Here is a 23,703-nt window from a genome sequence, read left to right on the forward strand (position 1 = left end):
ACAAAGACTTTAACTAACAAAATTGAAGCAGTCCAAAAAAACTTTGTCCGTTACCTTACGTACCGCAATCCTCTATTCTATCACTCAGTGTATTATGAATCGCTGTGTAATTACTTTCATCTGAGACCTCTGTGCACTAGAAGAGTTACTGCTAACATCGCCCTTCTAGCCAAAGTAATCACTGGAATTTACGAAGCATCTGATATCCTGAGTAAAATAAACTTCAATGCTCCTTGTAGACAAGTCAGGAACCTTACACCGTTTCGCCTTGACTCTGCCAACACGGACTTAATGAAGTTCAGTCCACTGAACAGAATCAGCAAATCAGCAAATGACTCTCGCATTGACTTCTTTGACAACTCCCAATCACTGATGAACTCCATCCACAAGTTTGCCTCTTCACTTAAACTGCAAAGTGACTAGCTCACATCTAATTATTGTAGCTTTTTATTTGTTATATTATTTTTTTATTCTCTAACGGATTAATTATTACTTGTTTTACCGGTAACTTAACTTAATACAATCCTCTTTTGTACATATGCTTTTATTGTTTGAATCTATATCAATGTTTATCGTCCTGTTGGATTTCATATTATTGTTATTATGTTTATTGATCTGATCTCAGATACACTGTTAATGGTTACCTGTTGTGTATCTTGTTATTAATAAAATAAAATAAAATAAAAATATTCTTTTTTGAAAACTTTAAAAATACAATGTGTATTTAATATATATCATTTAGGTATAAATTGCACACTGACTGAGTCAGCAGAAATTTACTTCTATTTTTAGGAAACACTAGATGCACTCAATTCATTATCAACTTTTTTTTGTGAAAACAGTCTTCGTACACGTCGTAGTTTGAGGGGGGATATTGAAAAGAGAAGTTTGGCAATCAATGAAAAATTTGTTCAGGCATTGAGAGAAGTAAAAGAGGTAAAAACTTTTTGTAATTACTAATACTGTTTTTGTATAATAAAATAAAACTTTCATTCTAGAATTTTATTTATAGGCACTTCAGCAATATTACACCTTTAGGCTATATTACACCATTTTGCAGTCTTTGAAGTATGTATATGTGTGTGTTATGCTGATTTTCATGTGCAAACCCAGAATAATTCATTGTGGGAACTCGACTCATTCTGCCTGAGATCAACTGACTATAGCTCTTATTGAAAAGGCCTTTTGAAATTCTTCCAGGCTGTAATGGGACTTGAACCCACACCTCTTCTAACTAGTGACAGGTGACAAAACCACTATACTGTCATGGAAGACCTGGTGTTTCAAAGAATTTTGATAAATTTAATTTCTGAATTTTAATGGATTCTGTAGTTTGCCAATTCTTGAAATGTATTTCATCTTTTGCCTAGAAATATCAGACTTCCACATATTTGGGATAGATTAACTGGGTTTTGTATGAACCGGAATCTCTGTGACCTATGGAAGTCTCTGTCAGTCTGACTTAGCAAGCATTATTGGACCATATGACATCCATTGTGAAACGAGAACTTAGAATGAGAATTTTTGAAAAAAGCATTTAGAAACTGTATGAGACCATGGTAATTGCCTTTACAAAAGCAATATCCCTTCCCTTTACCCTTGACATTAGTTTTATCTTTTTCACATCAATATATTATGATCACTGCCACCTAGTAGTTCCTTTATCTGGAGATTCTTAATGCCTAAAGGTTCATTGTTGATAATCAGATTAAGAATATTGCTTTCTCTTGTTGCCTTTCTAACATTCTAGTGTAGAATGCAGTTATTGATACATCTAGAAAAGTTCTGCTACTCGTGTGTTTTATCTAACCAAAAGCTGCAGTCAATATCTGGAAAGTTAAAATCTCCCTTTATAAGCCATTTCAATTTACTGGCCATATTTGTCTGTATAGTTTTTTCTTATACTTATCACATTCATTTAGGCCTATAGCACACTTATACTCATTTTTGTTTTCCCAGCGTGTCACTTAGGTGCACTGCCATAGATTCTAAGTGCTCTTTAACCAAGAGAATAAGGCAAGGCATTGAGCCTGTTGTATGACTGCATATTCCTTCTGGTTTTAACATATTGTGTGCTAGCATGGATTCTAGATGTACCCTTAAGTCCTTGAGGTTGTCACAGACATTCTCTCAGATATGCCAGACAAGCTGTACTTGCTACCTGGGAGTCTAAAACGCTGATGGAACTGATATTCGGGTGACACTCAAGTCAAGTGGACCCAATTTCGGCGAAGTCCGGACGGTCTGTGACAGCCAAATCCTCTGCTTGCACCTTCAGGATGGGGGGGGACTGTTAGTAATCCTGGGTATAACCTCCATGCACAAGTACATGGTGGGTGACCACCCAGGTGTGAACCAACGTAAGCAGGAGTCGAGGTGTGGTGCCCACACCACATGGAGGAATGCTGCCCCTCTAGCCGACCGGGCTAGCCAAGTGGGTAAAGTACCTGCCCGGCAACCCAAAGGTCGCGGGTTCGATTCCCGCCTTGGGCTTGGATCAAAGTACTGCAAAAACCTTGGGAGGTGCAATATGGCCACAGAAGCCGATGCGCCAACAACTACCAGATCAAAAAAAAAAAAAAAAATCAGCCGCCCCTCTATGTTAACAGGCAGTACTAGGTGGTAGATAATTCTCATCAACTGGTGAAATACACCACTTTGCTTATTGGAGGCTTGAAGTTGTGGAACCAATGTTTAGTCTCTAGAGCTAAGTTCCGGTCAACCCTTCCCTATCTCTTCCATCATGCAGTATGATTGATGACTTTTGAGGTTATGATGAACGTCGTGGTGAGATCCAATATTCCTTACATTTCGAGGGTACAGCTCTAAAATGGTGTTCGCAGGCCGGCCACTAGTTAGTACACCGGACCGAACCTATTGGTAACTCTCTAGGAGGCTTCCGGATCTTGCTACCTCTACTCTCCCAGATAGTGACTGGAGGGAGTCCGAGTAGTGTGTATGCGGGGAGCATTGTCGAGGCCACGTTATGTCAAGGATCTGGGTGTATTCTTACCATGTGTATGCCATATCCAAAAATTTCATTACTCCATACAGCTTGTCCCACCCACTTTTCCTTACTATTGAATACCCCATGAATTGTCAAAATAATAGAGCAAGCTTATCTGCGAAAAGATCTAAACCTCCCAAGGACTTCCTAATTCATTTTACAAATATACGTGGTCTCAGTTCCAATCTCAACGATGTCCATTTCCACTTGCAGTCTTCCAAACCCCATGTACTTTTTCTGACTGAATCTCAGTTATCAGTTGATTCAACTACTGCTCATCTCAGATGTCCAAATTATTTGCTGTATGACTCCTTTCGCCTCAAAGGTGGTACTTGTGCATATGTCCGTTCTGATATTCCCTGTCAGAGACTTGGCAATTTGGAATCTCCTCTCTTTGATCTTCTCTGGCTTAAAAGCTCTCTACCTCATTGTGTCAAATTCATCTGTTGTCTCTGCCGTTCTCCCAACTCCACTAATCACTTGGAGCTCTTTGACTTCCTCTCTTTGCAACTTGACTTTCTCCAGTCCAACTTTCCTAACAGTGAGGTAATTTTCCTTGGTGATTTTAATGTTCACAACTCCAGCTAGCTTCCGTTTTCTAGTCATACCGACCCAGCTGGTCGAGATGCTGAGGCTTTTGCAATTACTAATGACCTAGCACAAATTGTTCATTTACCTACAAGAATACCAGGCAATGCTAATCATACAGCCAATACGCTTGATCTTTTTCTCACAAACAACCCTTCTAAGTACACGGTCGAAGTGAGAGGCCCTTTAGGCACTTCAGATCACAACTTGGTGATTGTCTCTTCTCCAATGGAACCTTTATCTGATAGCTATTCCCAACCTCGTATTGTTTGGCATTACAAGAATGCAAAATGGGATGACCTGCGAGACTTATTTTCCTTGATCTGATTACTGTTTCAAAACTTCTGTTGTCAATGTTTGCTCAGATCGTGTCAGTGAAATTATTCTTGCAGGAATGGAATCCTTTATCCCACACTCCACTTTAAAATCTCGTCCTTTATCTAAACTTGGTTTTCCAATAAATGTGCCAAGGCTGTTCAAGCGAAGAATGTTGCATATCATAATTGGCTTGTTTCTAATTCTTCAGTTTCATTTTCTGCCTACACCAAAGCTCGCAACAATTGTAAAGCAGTTATTAATCAGTCCAAACTAGAGTTTGAACAAGCTAAGAGTAGAAAACTTGCTTCTTGCCCTAATGGTAGGCGAGCATTCTGGTCTCTTGCCAAATCAATTGGCCGCAACCTTTGCCCATCTCTGCTCCCACCTCTGTCCAAACCAGATGGTTCTGTTGTTACTTCAGCCAAGGATAAAGCTGACCTGCTAGCATCCCATTTTTCTTCCAGCTCATGTATTAATGATCATGGTAAAACACCTCCCACCATTCCCAACACGCTCCATTCAATGCCTCCTGTGGTCTTCCGTCAAAAGGATATCAGAAGGATTTTGATGAATCTTGATGCTAAGAAAGCTCCAGGTCCTGATGGTATTTCTCCACTTGTTCTCAAAACCTGTGCTCCTGAACTTACTCCTATTCTTTGCCGCCTTTTTTCATTTTCTTATTCCAAAAGCTCCTTCTGCTTGGAAATTTGCTCATATCCAGCCAGTTTCTAAAAAGGGTGACAAATCGCTCCCATCGAATTATCGTCCCATTGCAATTACTTCTACTCTTTCTGAAGTAATGGAGAAATCAATTAACCGCTAACTCTTAAACTACCTAGAAACCTTCCGCCTGATCAATGATTGCCAGTATGGATTCCGTCAGTGTCGATCCACTGGTGATATTCTGGCGTATGTTACCCATTTATGGACTAATTCAATGGAAAGGTTCGGTGAAACAGAAGTAGTTGCTCTTGACATCTCAAAGGCTTTTGATTGTGTTTGGCATAGAGGTCTTCTAAACAAGCTTCCATCTTATGGTTTGCCAACTGTTTTTAGTAATTGGTTATCCAGGTTTCCCTCTGATCGCTCACTGAGGGTGATGGTAGATGGCTCCCTGTCTTCTAACTTCTCCACTAATGCCGGTGTCCCCAAAGGTTCAGTTCTTTCCCCCACTCTTTTACTCTTGTATATTAATGATCTTCTTCCATTGACTGGAAATCCTATCCATAGTTTTGCCGATGATAGAGCATTGCATTCAACTTTCCATTTTGAGAAACCTTGTCCTGCTCAATCAGCCTCAACTTCTCGAAAATCTGCTACCAATTCCTTAAATGCCGATCTTCAGGTAAATCTCCAGTGGAGCAAAGACAACTTAGTTGATTTCAACCCTTCTAAAACTGTCTTGTCTTATATCTCGCAAAAAGGATTCTTCTGCTCCTATGTTTATCTTTAGTGACACTCCGATTTCTAGGCAAAATGATATATCTTTTTTTGGGGATTACCCTGACTTCTAATCTCTCTTGGCACAAGCACATTACAAATATTGCTTCCTCTGCATCTAAAAAACTTGGTTTTCTCTTTTGCTCTAGCCATTACATTTCTTCCAAACAGCAGCTCACTCTGTATAAATCGCAAATCCGCCCTGCCATGGAATATAGTTCCCACATCTGGGGTGTGGTGTCCCCAAAACATCTCGATTCCATTCAGAAGAGGGCAGTTAGGTTGATTAATGATTCATCTCTAACAGAGTCTCTCCACTCGCTTTCTGATAGACGTACTGTTTCTGCTGCATGCCTCTTCTACAGATACTTCCATGGGCACTGTTCTTCTGAATTGGCTTCTATAATTCCCGCTCTTTCTTTCAAAACAGTCCGAACATGTGCCGCCACCAGTCAACATCCATTTACTGTCCAACTTCAAACCTACAGAACCAACTTTTCATCTTCCTCATTTATTCATTCAACTGCCGTTTTCTGGAACAACCTTCCTTCATATGTATTTCCTGAAAATTACAATTTACAGAAGTTCAAGTCCAGTGTCAACAAATATCTTCTATTGTCTTCTCAACCTCCAACCCAAGCATGGTACTAAGTACTGTAGGTTCTAATACTTCTCGTGTTTGGGGCTCACATAAAAAAAAAAAAAAAAAAAAAATCCAGAAAAGAAATGCCCAGAAGCTCTTCTCAATCCAATACATGACGCTACTAAAGTTAATTATGGCTTATTGTACGGTATCGACTGAAGTTCTTCAGGCTATTTCCATTCAAAGTGGATATTCATTTAATATTCAAAAGTATATGTTATTGCCCGTATCCATTAATTTCATATCAGTTGATGACTCAGCTAAATGACCTGTCACGCCAAGTTTTTCCCAAATGATAGAGCATCTCTGATATTTCCATATCAGAGATGTATATGCTTTGTCCCTAACCTGTGCTGCCTATTTTTGTTGACTTGGTGCAGCTCATTCTTTGCTAAGCTAAATAAGCCAGATCTCTCACAGTGGGAAAATTTTTTTTTATAGAGTCAGGGAGATTTACAGTCAAGATAGTCACATTTTATACAAATGTGAATTCAATGATTTTCTATTTAACCAGTGGAATTTGCACTTACGCGGATCACTTCAGTTCGGATGTGAAACTTTGCTAGTTTAGGCACAGTCGGACTTTTGAGCATTCTGATGGTTTGCAGAAGGGATGTTCCACAGAAGACATACATTGTTGCAGGATGAGGAGAATTGTCTCTGAGTTGTCTCTTTAGAAAGAAAGGTACAATGTTGTAAAAATTGAATATTTTAGTTTCAGAACAGAATTCTTAGATCAATGATAGGGTAAGCACAGATGTGTGGCAAATTGTTCTAAAAATATAGTGGACAGATTGTCTGTGTCAACAAAGGAACCATAGGATTTCATGTCTTGGTAGTGTTTCTGTTTGTGGGATCCATTGGCTTATTTTCTGCAGAAGTAATTTTTAATGTTTGGTTGGCAAAAAGTCCAGCGGAATGTATCAATTTGATTGATACATACTGCTGGACTTTTTGCATGGTGTTGGATTCCTACTGGTTATTTGCTGCTATGTTGCAAAATAAACTCAAGCCTGTAACAATGTTAACATCTAGTCTTAAAGCAAGAACTGGAGCCAGATTTTGTCACTGCTCTTTCAACAATTTCTTAGGTTATGCAGTGTCTTGTGCTGTGTAGTCCTTGTGGTTAACCTTGTAGGTCCTTAAGGGAACCTAACAGTATCTGCTTGGTTTTTTGCACCAATGGGTTGTTACGATGAAGTTCTTTGTGCTGCATGATGAAGGTCCACACTTCACAGAACTTGTGTTGAGAGAAGTTAGAGAGAGAGATGGAAATAGTTCACATTGCATAAACTTAGAAACAAATAGAGATTCATTGGTGGAAGCAGACAAGATGAGCTACTCTGTTCCCTGTTTTCTGCCAGGTGTCTGCTTCCACTTTCTTCTTCAACACTTCCACTGTGGATCCCAAGTGTGTACAATTCCTAGCACTACTCAGGTCTAAATAAAATTGTGGCTCTTTGCATTGTATTTTAAGGCAGTTAATCTAGCACTATGTAGTTCTCTGCTGCATAGATTTAAGCAGATTTGTTGTTTCTGGTACTGCATCTTGGAAGCTCTATTTGTTAATTCCCTGTGAGAAGATTGCTATAAAAGTCAGGCATATGCTATTCCTTATGCTCATGAGTCCAGAGAAGTACATGGTTCCTTGTGCCTTGCATGGGTGTTGGCTCCTTGTACTGTCGGCCTGATGCTTCATTGTGCTATTCAAGAACTGGCTAGCTAATGTAGGCAGGCATTTTATTATTGCAGAAATCGCATTCCATTGATTGGTTTGGTGTTGATAGGGTTAGGTGTTGTATTGAGAGCATTGTGCTGTGTTATGATTCCCACCACACCTTTTCACCTGGCTGCACCTCATATTTTCTTCAAACTGTTCTTTGCAAACTCATTGCTGAACCTGTTTAGTTGTGAAACTTTGTAACCTTAACCTGTTGTTTGCTTTTAGGTTAACCAGTGTATCCTTCTTCTCATAACCTAATGATGACCCATGAACATTACTGATTTACAGGTTGTGACAAGTACAAGATTGACAATATCACAGTGCCTTTAACCACCTGGGTCTCCAGATTTAACATCCCAAGACTTTTCTAGCATTAGCAAAGGCACATGATGGAATAAAGCAAGCTTATATAGCATCAGCCAAACACACACACACACACACACACACACACACACACACACACACACACACACACACACACACACACACACACCCTTCTCATTTTACCCATCAACTCACTCCAAATGTTTGTCTAGTTTTGCCCAGAATCTATTTAAGTTATCAACTTTTAAAACAGATGGAAGTTTGTTCCAGCAATCAACCACCTGCTGGCTAAAGGCAAACTTCCGCGCATCTATCCTACAACTGTTTTTCCTCAATTTGAATTTATCCCCTCTCAGGTGATTATTTGAGCAAGAGGAAGAATCCCATCAGCATTGAGCATGCTCAAACCATTCAAGGCTTTATACACCTCATTCAGATCACCTCGCAGGTGCCTAGTCTCCAGACACTGTAATTTGCAAAACTTAAGCCTTTCTTCGTAAGAGCAACCCTTTCTTCCATTCACTAATCTTGTTGCCCTTCTCTGTACTCGTTCCAGCAGCTCTACATCCTTCTTGAAATGCGGCCTCCAGACCTGTATACAGTACTCAAGGTGTGGCCTGACCATTGCCTTATACAAGGGGATAATTACCTCTTTATCGCTGCTAGAAAATTTCCTGTATATCATTGACAAGACACCATGAGCTACTCTTGCAAACCGTCTTCACTGCTCAGAGAACTTCATATCTGCCTGCACAATTACCCCCAGGTCCTTTTCATTCTCTACCACTGTCAGTATAGTACCACACAGTTGATACGTTACTCTGGGGTTACTGCTTCCCATATGCAGTACTTTACATTTGTCAATGTTAAACTTCAGCTGCCACCTCTCAGCCTGTATGCTCAACTTTAATAGGTCCTGTTGCAGCAGTGTACTGTCATTAGTGTCAATAACAAACCTGCTGACTTTCGTATCGTCTACAAACTTGAACATTAAGCCTGATATACCATCATCAATATCATTAATAAATACAGAAAACAACAATGTTACAAGTTACAACTCCGCTGAACGAGAAGTTTTTTTAGCCAAATTTAGCCGCTTCTTGAATATCTTTTACATCAAATTATTTTTTGTAAGTAGCTTATAGACCTAGTAAGGATCGTTGGTTTGTTCTGAATTGGGACAGCGAGATTTGAAAGTTAATTAATACTTAAGTGTCCATAGATTACCGTTCGTAACTTCCGCCTTTGTCTTTGTCATATGATCGTTATATATCGAACCTAGATAGCGTTAGTATAGTATACGTTATAATATTTTCAGCGATCAGTAAAATCTATTAAACTTGTTCAACTTTGTTGGCATTTAAATTGCACTTTTAACTAAATACATATACCGACTTAGATTACAAACGTAACATAATTAATTAATACATAACTGATACGGAAGTTATATAAAGGGAACTCGGAGATAATTAATACTTGACTGATTGATTAATACTTGACGCTAAAAATATATATCCCGTTATAGCTGTGTTGGGAGATAAGTTAGGGTTATAAACTGAAATTGAAATTTTATTTAAATTAAAAGTAATCATGACTCAGACCAGAGCAGCAAAACAAAAGGCTCAAGCTAATGGAAGTGCTGTGGCTCAGAGGAGAACTGAGGGGGGCAGTTGCCTTCTGAGTCACAGCCTTCTAAAATGCACAGCTTGCATGATGTTTGTGGAGCATGCAGGTACGGGACATGATATTGCCATGGGGGATGTCTTTGTGTGTGCACGATGCAAGGAGTGTATCGAAATCAGGCAAAAACTCAGCGTTCTTATGGGCCTATATGAGAGCTTGAAGGACAGGGTGGATGCCCTCGAAGGAACTAAATTGAGGGGCCCATCAAGCTTTCAGCTGCCCACATCAACGCCAGAGCTTGCACTTGGTCATCGTGAAACACAGCGGCAACCCCCAAGGCAGAATGCGCTGGTCCCAAAGGAACTAGTAGTTGTTGGTGACTCTATTGTCAGGGAAACGGGGAACATGCTTTGTAAAAAGGATAGGTGGAACAGGACCAGGGTATGTCTGCCAGGGGCAAAGATTGATGACGTTGTAGAGCAGATATCATCTTTTAAGGGCACAAAAGGTGATATAGTTGTACACGTGGGCACTAACGATATCAAGAGTAGGAGACCGGCAGAATTGCTTAACAACTACAGGTCACTGTTGAAAAAAAAGCTGTGAAATAGGGTTGAATTTGAAAGTGTCTGCAATTCTGCCCAGACACGATAGGAGGGAGTATATGATGAGAGCCTTGTCGATCAATTCGGCCCTGGAAAGATTGTGCAAGGCTCAAGGGGTAGAATTTTTTTCAGCCTGGACTGTACTTGTTAACAGGAGGGATTGCTTCTACAGTGATGGGATACACTTAAATAGAAAGGGTGCAAGAATATTTGCTGATGCTATCGAGGCAGTGTTAGGTATGTCAGAAAACTGCTAGCTTGGGGGGATACAAAGACAAATAGATTAACAGTAGCCACTGGCAGAGGTGAAAGAGATTCTTGCACTGCTTCTATTGGAATGAGCAGAAGCCTGAAAAACAAGATTCAGGATATTTCAGAGACTGCTGGGAGTCATTGCGGTACAAGTAAACACATGGGTTGTGTTAGGGTAGCTAAGAATAGAAATAGGTGCATGTATACTTGGGTGTACACCAATGCTAGGAGTTTAGTAAATAAATTTGATGAATTTGAGGTATTGCTCAAAACATCAAAGGCAGATATTGTTGGGATATCAGAGACTTGGTGTCACACAGATATCAGGAATGCAGAACTGGAATTTGGGGAGTACAACGTCTACAGCAAAGATAGACTGGATAGGAAGGGAGGAGGGGTTATGCTATTAGTTAAGAAATACATAAAATCCAAGGAAGTGAAGCCAGTGGACATCGCTGGACAGTGCTGTGTCGAGTCAGTTTGGTGTGACATAAGCATTGGGAGATCAAAATTGAGAGTAGGAGTGTGCTATAGGCCTAATGACTCTGATGAGTATAATAAGAAACTGTACAGGGAAATAGAGTGGGCCAGTAAATCAGAGAGTCTTATAATGGGAGATTTTAATTTCCCAGATATTGACTGGAATTTGTGGGCTGGTCACTCACACACTAGCAAGGCTTTTGTGGATTTATTGGATGATTGTTTTCTACATCAGCATGTTCAGGAGGCAACTAGAGGGAGGAATACTCTTGATTTGATTATCAGCAGTGATTCTTCATGCATTAAGAATCTGCAGATAAATGAACCACTAGGTGGCAGTGATCACAGTGTGCTGAAGTGGGATTTACTCAAAGAGATAACTACCATTAGGGGTAAAGGGAAGGGTTATTGCTTTCGTAAAGGCGACTACGATGGACTGAGACAGTATTTAAATTCTATACAGTGGGACCAACTGATGATGTTACCAACAGTAAATGCAAAATGGGAAGCATTCAAAGAACCTATCTTGGAAGCTACTAGACTTTACATACCAACTAAGAAATATTGTTTAGGCCTAAATGGATGTCAGATGAACTGATGAGGCATATGGCAGAGAAGAAACATGCATGGGATACATAAAAATTAACACATGACACAGAAGCCTATGATAGATACAAGTTGATCTGTAACCAAGTTACAAAGGAGGTTAGGCAGGCGAAGGCAGATTACGAGAAATCTTTGGCAAGGGATGCAAAGAGAAACAGCAAAGAGTTCTTTACTTATGTAAACTCTAGAAGGAAGGGGATGAATCAGATTGGTCCACTTGATATCGATGGGTCAACTGTTGATGATCCTGCTCAGGTAGCTAACAAACTAAATGAATATTTTGCATCAACATTCACACATGAGGAGTTATTTAGCGAGGGGAATGCCAGAGGTGTATTCAACTCTAGCAGTAAGCTAGAGAATCTTGTAATAACTGAGAGTAAAGTGGAGGAGAAATTGTTGAAGATAAACACAAGAAAGGCACTTGGGGTGGATGGGATCTATCCAGTTATATTAAAGGAGGCAGCAAAGGAAGTAAGCAAACCCTTAGCCATAATTATGAGAGCTTCCTTGGACTCAGGGGAGGTACCCATAGACTGGAGATGTGCAAATGTTACCCCAATTCACAAAGGAGGATCAAAAGTTGACACAAGCAATTATAGACCTGTGAGTTTAACTTCTGTTCAAGGAAAATTAATGGAGGCACTAGTTAAAGAAGCACTGCTGGATCATTTAGACAAGACTTCAGTTATAGCTCGGACACAGCATGGTTTTGTTAAGGGGAGGTCTTGCCTGACCAATTTGATTGGATACTATGATGCAGTCACAAAGGAACTGGATGCAGGGAATAACTTTGATATATATACTTGGATCTTAGAAAGGCTTTTGATACTGTTGCACATGGAAGACTGCTGCACAAATTGGAGCAGTGTAACATTGGAGGCAAATTGCTGCTGTGGGTAAAGGGGTGGCTGAGGGGGAGAAGACAGATAGTGGTAATCAATGGACAATGCTCGTCGTGGACTAATGTTATTAGTGGAGTCCCTCAGGGCTCAGTGTTGGGTCCATTATTGTTTTCTGTATTCATAAATGATAGTGATGATGGTATATCAAGCTTAATGTCGAAGTTTGCAGACGATACAAAGGTTGGCAGGGTTGTCAAGGACACTACTGACACTATGCTGCTGCAACAGGATCTGGAAAGGTTGAGCAAATGGGCTGAGAGGTGGCAAATGAAGTTTAACATTGACAAATGTAAAGTACTACACATGGGAAACAGCAACCCCAGAGCAACGTATCAACTCTGTGGTATTGCACTGACAGTGGTAGAGAATGAAAGGGACCTGGGGGTGGTTGTGCAGGTAGATATGAAGTTCTCTGAGCAGTGCAGACGGGCTGCAAGAGTAGCTCATGGTGTATTGTCAATGATATATAGGAATTTTTCTAGCAGGGATAAGGAGGTGATTATTCCCTTGTATAAGGCAATGGTCAGGCCACACCTAGAGTACTGTATACAGGCCTGGAGGCCTCATTTCAAGAAGGATGTAGAGCTGGTGGAACGAGTACAGAGAAGGGCAACAAGATTAGTGAATGGAACAAAGGGGTGCTCTTACGAAGAAAGGCTTAATATTTGCAAATTACAGTGTCTGGAGACTAGGCACCAGCGAGGTGATCTGATAGAGGTGTATAAAGCCTTGAATGGTTTGAGCATGCTCAATGCTGATGGGATTCTTCCTTTCGCTCAGAATAATCACCTGAGAGGGCATAAATTCAAATTGAGGAAAGACAGATGTAGGATAGACGTTCCTAAATTTGCCTTTAGCCAGCGAGTGGTTGGTTGGTGGAACAGACTTCCATCCCTTGTCGTGGAAGTTGATAGCCTAAATAAGTTTAAGGCTCAGCTGGACAGGTATTTTGAACGAACAGAGGGGTGAAGTGGGAGTGGTTTTTTTTGTTTTTTTTTTTTTTTTGGCTGATGCTGCATAAGCTTGCTTTCTTGCATCAAATGCCGCTACTAATGCTAATGCTAAAGGTGGTGGTGGTGTAGAGGTTTAGCTGCACAAGGGCAACTAAGGCCAAAATTTGCCTATTCAATTTGGAATGTTAACCTGACAATGAATCAAAATTCGCAGTTACAACACGAATAAAATAATGCTGTTGCAGCAGTGTACTGTCATTAGTGTCATTAACAAACCTGCTGACTTTCGTATCGTCTACAAACTTGAACATTAAGCCTGATATACCATCATCAATATCATTAATAAATACAGAAAACAACAATGGACCCAACACTGAACCCTGGGGGACTTGACTAATAACATTAGTCCACGAAGAGCACTGTCCATTGATTACCACTCTCTATCTTCTCCCACTCAACCATCCCTTTATCCATAGCAGCAATTTGTCTCCAATGCCACACTGCCCCAATTTGTTCAGCGGTCTACAATGTGCAACAGTATCAAAAGCCTTTCTAAGCTCCAAATAGATGATATCAAAATTATTCTTTGCATCCAGTTCCTTTGTAACCAAATCATAGTATCCAATCAAATTGGTCAGACAAGACTTCCTCCTTAACAAACCCATGCTGTGTCCTAGCTATAGCTGATGTCTTGTTTAGGTGATCTTGCATCTAACCAGTGCCTTCAATAATTTCTCCTGGAACAGAAGTTAAAATAACAGGTCTTTAATTACTTGTGTTGCTCTTTGATCTTCCTATGTGGATTGGGGTCATATTTGCACACCTCCAGTCCATGGGTACCTCCCCTGAGTCCAAGGAAGCTCTCATAATTATGGCTAAGGGTATGTTTACTTCCTCTGCTGCCTTGTTTAATATAACTGGATGGATCCCATCCACCCCAGGTGTCTTTCTTATGTTTAACTTCAACAATTTCTCCTCCATTTTGTTCTCAGTTATTACAAAATCATTAAGCACCCTGTTACAATTTGATAACCTTCTGCCATTTTCAAACCTTAATAACTCCTCATGTGTGAATGTAGATGCAAAATACTCATTCAGTTTGTTTGCTATCTGAGCAGGATCATCAACAGTCGAACCATCGATATCAAGTGGACCAATCAGATTCATCCCCTTCCTTTTAGATTTAATATAAGTAAAGAAATCCTTGCTGTTGTTCTTAGCATCCTTTGCCAAAGATTTCTCATAATCTCCCTTCACCTGCCTAACCTCCTATGTGACTTGATTACAGTCTAGCTTATATCTACCATAGGCTTCTGTGTTGCCTGATAATTTATATGCATCCCATGCATTTTTCTTCTCAGGCACAAGTCTCATTAGTTCATTTGATAACCATTTAGGCCAACCCTCAACAATATTTCTTAATAGGTATGAAACTTTTAGTAACTTTCACGATTAATTCCTTGAATGCTTCCCACTTAGAATTTGCTGTTGGTAACATTATCAGTTGATCCCACTGTTCAGAATTTAAAAACTGTCTGAGACCACTGTACTCACCTTTATGGAAGCAAAAACCCTTTCCTTTACTCCTGATGGTAATTATATCTTTAAGTAAAACCCAGATTAGTACACTGTGATCACTACCACCTAGTTTTTTCTTTATCTGCAGGTTCTTAATACACAAATGATCACTGTTGATAACCAGATCAAAAGTATTACCCTCTTTGGTTCCCTCTCGAACATGCTGCTGCAGAAAACAATCATCCTATAAATCCACAAAAACCTTACTTGTGTGCGAGTGACCAAACCACAAGTTGCAGTCAATATCTGTGAAGTTAAAATCCTCCATTATAAGACATTCTGATTTACCAGCCCACTCTCTTTCTCTGTACAACTGTTCATTGTACTCATTCGAGTCATTAGGCCTATAACACACTCCTCTTATTTTTTGCTTTCGCAGTGCTTATGTCACACCAAACTGACTCAACACTGCATTGTCCAACAGCATCAATTGGATGCACTTCCTTAGATTTTGTTTTTCTTAATTAACAGCATAACACCTCCCCCCCTTCCTAACCTGTCTATCCTTTCTGTATACATTGTACTTCCCAAATTCCAATTCTGCATTCCAAATATCTGTGTGACACCACGTCTCTGATATCCCAACAATATCTGCCTTTGATGTCTTGACCAACACTTAAAATTCATCAAATTTATTTTCTATACTTCTAGCATTGGTAACATGCACCTATTCTTATTCTTAGTTACCCTAATACATCCCATATACCCACCTGTTTCACGATGACTGCCATCAGTTCCTGAAACTCCCAGCACCCCTCGCTCCAGGCTGCTGCTTATTCTAATAGTAGTAGTAGTAGTAGTGGCATGTGATGCAAGAAAGCAACTGTATGAGCTTATGCAGCATCAGCCAAAAAAAATAAATAAAAAAAAATAAAATAAAAAAATCAACCATTCCCTCCAAATGCCTGTCCAGTTCCTCCTTAAATTTTATTTAACCTGTCAACTTCCACAACGACAGATGGAAGTTTGTTCCAGCAATTAACCACCCGCTGGCTAAAGGCAAATTTCCGCACATCAATTCTACATCTGTCTTTTCTTAATTTGAATTTATGCCCCCTTAGGTTCGTAATCTGAACAAGTGTAAGGATCCCATCAGAATTCAGCGTGCTCAACCCATTCAAGGCCTTATATACCTCAATCAGATCACCGCGCAGGTGCCTAGTCTCCAGCCACTGCAATTTGCAGAACTTAAGCCTCTCTTGGTAAGAGGATCCCTTCATTCCCCTCACCAATCTTGTTGCCTTTCTCTGTACATTCTCAAGTAAATCTACATCCTTCCTAAAATGATGCCTCCAGACCTATACGCAGTACTCAAGGTGTGGCCTGACCATTGCCTTATACAGAGGGACAATCACTTCCTTCTCCCTGCTAGCAAAATTCCTATATATCATTGACAAAACTCCATGACCTGCCCTGGCAGCCTGTCTGCATTGCTCAGAAAACTTCATATCTGACTGCACAATTACTCCCAGTTTTTTTCATTTTCTACCACCTTAAGTGTAGTACCACACAGTTGGTACGTTTCTCTTGGGTTACTTCTACCCATATGCAGTACTTTGCATTTGTCAAGGTTAAACTTCAGTTGCCACTTCTTAGCCCATCTGCCCAAATTATCTAGATCCTGTTGCAGTAGCACACTGCCATTACTGTCATTAAAAACCCTGGCAACCTTTGTATCATCTGCAAACTTCGACATTAAGCCTGATATACCTTCATCAATATCATTGATAAATATACAAAACAACAGTGGACCTAACACTGAACCCTGTGGGACTCCACTAATAACATTAGTCCACGAAGAGCAGCACCCATTGATTACCACCCTCTGTCTTCTCCCACTTAACCATCCTTTTATCCATTGTATCAACTTACCCTTAATACCATTCTGCTCCAATTTGTACAATAGTCTTCCATGCGCAACGGTGTCAAAAGCTTTCCTGAAATCCAAATATATGATATCAAAATTATTTTTTGCATCCAATTCCTTTGTAACCACATCATAATATCCTATCAAATTTGTCAGACAAGACTTTCCCTTAACAAACCCATGCTGTGTGTGAATTATTGCTGCAGTCTTGTCTAGATGATCCTGCAATGCATCTTTAACCAGGGACTCCATTATTTTACCTGGAACAGAAGTTAAACTAACTGGTCTGTAATTACTGGTGTCACCCTTCGATCCCCCCCCTTTGTGAATTTGGGATAATCCAAGGATGCTCTCATAATTATGGCTAAGGGTTTGCTTAGTTGCTTTGCCACCTCCTTTAATATAACTGGATAGATCCCATCCACCCCAGGTGCTTTTCTTATGTTTAACTTCAACAATTTCTCCTCCACTTTGCTTTCAGTTATTACAAAATCATTAAGTATCCTGCTACAAGTAGTGTCACCTTCACCCCTGCCTGCAGCTACTTTAATGCACATAGCTCAGCATGGTCTTAAATGCTAATGCACTATATAAACAATAATAGTAGTAAAGAAGTTTCCTTTCTGTTGTATGTACCTGCTATATTAAATTTCTACGCTTTCTGTTATGTCATCATTTGTTAATTTTATTGATAATTCAAATTTAAAACTTTTGTTTGATAAATTCAATATTGACAATTCAAACAAGGTTGTTTTATAAATAGTGTGTGTGTGTGTGTGTGTGTGTGTGTGTGTGTGTGTGTGTGTGTGTGTGTGTGTGCAATTTTTATTTGTAATATAATGTTTAACATTTGCATTATAATCATAATTGTTTAGTCACTGAACAATTTATTTTGTCATACAGGCCCTTGATAGTGTACAAAGTGATGTTCAGGGAATGAATGATTGTTGCAGAGACATGATGGAACAATTAAAGGTATGTGCCAATTATTTTGTTTGCAATTGTTTGCAATCAATGTTGTTTGCAATTAACTATTGCAAACAACGTGTTGCCAGTGACAAACTGTAGAAATAAACTTTAATAAAATAAAACTGTATAAAAAAATTATATAATTAAAATACAAATTAAAAGTGATAAACATGAAGAATAGACTAAAAGTGATAGTTCTTTATTTATTTATCTATAGTCTATTCTATCTTTATTTATTTATGGTGTATTCTTTATTTTGTAGACTGAGTGTAGGATATGAAGTAAAAACCACAGACTAATATAATAAACATTAGTAGCTTTTGAGGCATTGTGCCTCTTCATCAACAATTAGAAATTACAGTACAGAAATAGCCTTGAGTGCCAAGCGATTTTTCTCACTGCAATATATAAAGTGCTCTTTCCAAGCAGTATAGTTTTATTTATTTTCTATATCATTTTCTCTTTTGTTTACTTCAGTTGGTTCCGTGCTCACAAGATTTAGAATAAAAAGCCAGAAGGAAATCTACCTTTCTTTTCTTAGTATATACATTAATTACTATACAACTCTGCTAACTCAACCACTTGTTCCATGGTGGCACTACTCCTACGATGTGGCAAGGCTGGAAACCTGGGAGGAGAAAATCACTCTCCCAGAGCTAAAAGGAGCAATGATGGACAACTGACATATCACTTATGTATTTATGCCATCTCTGTTAAATGGATCTCTTGATTTAGATCCACAAAAATTATATAAATGCATATAACGCAAAGATGCAGTAAAAAGGTCCTCCTCTTCTTTTTCTAATACTGCACTCCTTGACAGACTGTCCACTGAGTAAGCTCTCCCTATTTTAAATTCAGAAATGTCTTGAAAATATAGCTGGCCTTCCAAAAATTATTCAATTCTGGAGCTAGCAGAGATGAGCGAGTATAAACACTGAGTAAAACTATTAGAAATATCAACATTCAGTGGAATGCCCACATAGGTTACCCTGAACTCCTCTAAAGGGGTTAGCAGAATGGGATTTCCTTAATACATCTGAGGAAGAGTTCATTCAAGAATTGAGTTATTGAATTGTAATACTTGCTAAAAGGATAGTCATCAAGAAAAGTGGAATACTTACTCCTGCTCCAGCAGTCATTCTTACATTTGAAACACAGGGAGGGAGGAGGGGTTATGCTAAAATCCAAGAGAGTACAACCAGTCAACATCGCTGGACAGTGAAGTGTCGAGTTAGTTTGGTGTGACATAAGCATTATTGGGAGATCAAAATTGAGAGTAGGAGTGTGTTATATCAAAATTGAGAGTAGGAGCCTAATGACTCTGATGAGTATAATAAACAACTGTACAGAGAAATAGAGTGGGCCAGTAAATCAGAGTGTCTTATAATGGGGTATTTTAATTTCTCAGATATTGACTGGAATTTGTGGGTTGGTCACTCGTACACTAGCAAAGCTTTTGTGGATTTATTGGATGATTGTTTTCTACAACAGCATGTTTGGGAGGCAACAAGAGGGAGTAATACACTTGATCTGATCATCAGTAGTGATTCTTCATGCATTAAGAATCTACAGATAAGGAACCACTAGGTGGCAGTGATCACAGTGTGCTGAAGTGGGTTTTACTCAAAGAGGCAACTACCATCAGGGGTAAAGGGAAGGGTTTTTGCTTTCGTAAAGGTGACTATGGTGGTCTGAGAGAGTATTTAAATTCTATACAGTGGGACCAACTGATGACGTTACCAACAGCAAATTCAAAATGGGAAGCATTCAAAGAATTAATCATGGAAGCTACTAGGCTTTTCATACCAACTAAGAAATATTGTTCAAGATTTAGGCCTAAATGGATGTCAGATGAACTAATTAGACATGTGGCAGAGAAGAAAAATGCATGGAATACATAAATTAACAGGTGACACGAAAGCCTAGGATAGATATATAACCAAGTCACAAAGGAGGTTAGGTAGGCAAAGACAGATTACGAGAAATCTTTGGCAAAGGATGCAAAGAAAAACAGCAAAGAGTTCTTTACTTATGTAAACTCTAGAAGGAAGGGGATGAATACCATCGGTCCACTGAATATCGATTGTTAAACTGTCGATGATCCTGCTCAGGCAGCTAACAAACTCAATGAATATTATGCATCAACATTCACACATGAGGAATTATTCAGGGAGGGGAATGCAAGAGGTGAATTAAACTCTGGAACTGAGCTAAATGATTTTGTAATAACTGAGAATAAAGTGGAGGAGAAATTGTTGAAGATATACATAAGAAAGGCATCTGGGGTGGATGGAATCTATCCAGTTATATTAAAAGAGGCAGCAAAGGAAGTAAGCAAACCCTTAGCCATAATTATGAGAGCTTCCTTGGATTCAGGGGAGGTACCCATGGACTGGAGATGTGCAAATGTGACCCCAATCTACAAAGGAGAATCAAAGGGAGACAGGTAAGTACAGACCTGTTAGTTTAACTTCTGTAGCTGGAGAATTAATGGAGGCACTGATTAAAGAAGCTTTGCAAGATCATCTAGACAAGACTTCAGTTATAGCTCGGACACAGCATGGGTTTGTTAAGGGGAGGTCTTGTCTGACCAATTTCATTGGATACTATGATGTGGTCACAAAGGAACTGGATGCAAAGGATAATTTTGATATCATATATTTGGATCTTAGACAGGCTTTTGGTACTGTTGCACATGGAAGAGTGCTGCACAAATTGGAGCAGTGTGGCATTGGAGGCAAATTGCTGCTGTGGATTAAGGGATGGTTGAGTGGGAGAAGACAGTGAGTGGTAATTAATGGACACTGCTTTTCGTGAACCAGTGTTATTAGTGGAGTCCCCTAGGGTTCAGTGTTGGATCTATTGTTGTTTTCTGTATATATTTATGATGGTATATCAGGTTTGTCTGACCAATTTGATTGGATTTAATACGAAGGTCGGCAGGGTTGTTAATGACACTAATGAAGGTACACTGCTGCAACAGGTTCTAGAAAAGTTGATCAGGTGGGCTTAGAGGTGGCAACTGAAGTTTTAACATTGACAAATGTAAAGTACTGCATATGGGAAGCAGTAACCGCAGAGTAACGTATCAACTGTGTGGTTCTACACTGATAGTGGTAGAGAGTGAAAAGGACTTGGGGATAATTTTTTTTATTTTTTTATGTGAACCCCAAACACGAGAGGTATTAGAACCTATAGTACTTAGTACCATGCTTGGGTTGGAGGTTGAGAAGACGAAAGAAGATATTTGTTGACATTGGACTTGAACTTCTGTAAATTGTAATTTTTAGGAAATACGTATGAAGGACGGTTGTTCCAAAAAACGGCAGTTGAATGAATAAATGAGGAAGATGAAACGTTGGTTCTGTGGGTTTGAAGTTGGACAGTAAATGGATGTTGGCTGGTGGCGGCACGTGTTCGGACTGTTTTGAAAGAGAGAGTGGGAATTATAGAAGCCAATTCAGAAGAACAGTGCCCATGGAAGTATCTGTAGAAGAGGCATGCAGCAGAAACAGTGCGTCTATGAGAAAGTGAGTGGAGAGACTCTGTTAGAGGTGAATCATTAATTAACCTAACTGCCCTCTTCTGAATGGAATCAAGAAGCCCGAGAGAGGTTTTGGGGGCACCACCCCAGATGTGAGAACAATATTCCATGGCAGTCCGGATTTGCGATTTATACAGAGTGAGCAGAAAGTTTGAAAGAAAAGTAACGGTGAGAGCGAATGAGAAAACCAAGTTTTTTAGATGCAGAGGAAGCAATATTTGTAATGTGCTTGTGCCAAGAGAGATTAGAAGTCAGGGTAATCCCCAAAAGAGATATATCATTTTGCCTAGAAATCGGAGTGTCACTAAAGATAAGCATAGGAGCAGAAGAATCCTTTTTGCGAGATATAAGACAAGACTGAGTTTTAGAAGGGTTGAAATCAACTAAGCTGTCTTTGCCACACTGGAGAATTACCTGAAGATCGGCATTTAAGGAATTGGTAGCAGATTTTCGAGAAGTTGAAGCTGATTGAGCAGGACAAGGCAGATATGAAGTTTTCTGAGCAGTGCAGACATTCTGCAAGAGTAGCTCATGGTTTTCTTGTGAATGATATACAGGAAGTTTTCTAGCAGGGTTGAGGAGATAGTTATCCCCTTGTATAAGGCAATGGTCAGGCCACACCTTGAGTACTGTATGCAGGTCTGAAGCCTTGTTTTAAGGATGTAGAGCTGTTGGAATGAGTACAGAGAAGGGAAAGAAGATTAGTGATTGGAAGAAAGGGTTGCTCTTACGAAGAAAGGCTTAAGTTTTGCAAATTACAGTGTCTGGAGGCTAAGCACCTGCGAGGTGATCTGATTGAGGTGTATAAAGTCTTGAATGGTTTGAGCATGCTCAATGCTGACGGGATTCTTCCTCTTGGTCAGAATAATCGCCTGAGAGGGCATAAATTCAAATTGAGGAAAGCCAGTTGTAGGATAGATGTGCAGAAGTTTGCATTTAGCCAGCGGGTGGTTGATTGCCGGAACAAACTTCCATCTGTCATTATAGATCTTAAATAGATTGCAGGCAGAATTAGACAAACATTTGGAGCGAGTGGATGGGTGAAATTAGAAGGGTGAGTGTGTTTATTTTTTTTTGGGTGATTCTATATAAGCTTGCTTTCTTGCATTGTTCCTTTGCTAATGTTAATACCAATTCTGCCAGGAGCCATAAAAGCTGGATATTTAAGATGAAAATTCAACCTTTCATTCCAAACCCAGTCCAATATTTTAAATGGCAAAAATTTGGGCATTCTCAAGCAGTCTGCAAAAGTGTAACTACCTGTGATTCCTCGGGTTCGAAAGAACATATTCACACAGATTGCACTACTCAAACTGTCAGGGAAATCATTTGGCATTCTCAGAGTTCACTGGCAGAGAGAGAGAGAGAAGAAAATTGAAAGTACAAAGTTGAACACAATCATCATCAGCCATTTTCAATCCACTGCAGGATGTGAAGGCCTCTCCAGCAACTTTCCAGTTCTGTTTTGAGCACTGGCCATCCATTTACTACGCAAAAATCATGGATTTCATCTATAGAAGATTTCATCTTCTAGCTCCTCTTGGGTAACATTCTGTTATTTTCATAGTCCATCTGTCATCATGTCTTCGAGCTATGTGTCCTGCCCAACACCATTTTAGTTCTTTAGTTTTGATAAGAATGTCCTTTAATTGAGTTTGCTGCCTAATCCATGTGTTTCTCTTATCTAACAGTCTGATTCCCAATATAATTCGTTCCATTCCTCGCTGTGTAGTTCTCAGCTTCTTTTCCATTCTTTTGGTGAGTGCCCAAGTTTCACTTCCATAAGTCATGGTGGGGAGTATACATTGATTCATTATTTTACGTTTCAGACAAACTGGGATATTGCTCTTCAGTATGTGACTATATTTCTTGAATGCAATCCATCCAAAATTTATTCTTCTCTTGACTTCCAGCCATTTATCATTATTACAGCTAATAACTTATCCCAGATAAGTATATGACTCCACCTTTTCAATTACTGCTCCTTCAATCATTATTTCCCTTTCCGTGGCATACTTGTTCATCATTACTTTTGTTTTAGCCATATTCATCTTTAGTCCAAAATCCTTACTAACTGTGCATAACTGATTAAGATTTTCCTCTAATTCTTTGGGATCGTGGCTTATAACCACAATGTCATCTGCAAATCGTAAATGGTTTAGGTACTCTCTGTTCACATTGACTCCTTTCTGCGACCAGTCTAATCTTCTGAAAGCTTCCTCAAGGGCAGCAGTAAACAGCTTCGGAGATATTGTGTCTCCTTGTCGAACTCCTT

General features: G+C 39.5%; 1 protein-coding gene across 3 annotated transcripts in view; it reads left to right on the forward strand.

Moving 5' to 3' along the window:
- Positions 1 to 23,703, forward strand: part of Cog6 (conserved oligomeric Golgi complex subunit 6) — a 439,606-nt gene that overhangs the window by 24,692 nt on the left and 391,211 nt on the right. For 2 of the 3 annotated variants that reach the window (XM_090377892.1, XM_090377893.1), the window contains exons 2-3: positions 793 to 936; positions 17,816 to 17,887. In XM_090377892.1, coding sequence (XP_090234018.1) covers positions 793 to 936; positions 17,816 to 17,887 — 216 coding nt within the window. The remainder of the gene's footprint in view (positions 1 to 792; positions 937 to 17,815; positions 17,888 to 23,703) is intronic. The other variant, XM_090377894.1, reaches the window with a different exon arrangement.

This window comes from Mastigoproctus giganteus, chromosome 7, assembly GCF_048544385.1.
Source record: "Mastigoproctus giganteus isolate SK-2022 chromosome 7, ASM4854438v1, whole genome shotgun sequence".
Classification (NCBI taxonomy): Eukaryota; Metazoa; Arthropoda; class Arachnida; order Uropygi; family Thelyphonidae; genus Mastigoproctus; species Mastigoproctus giganteus.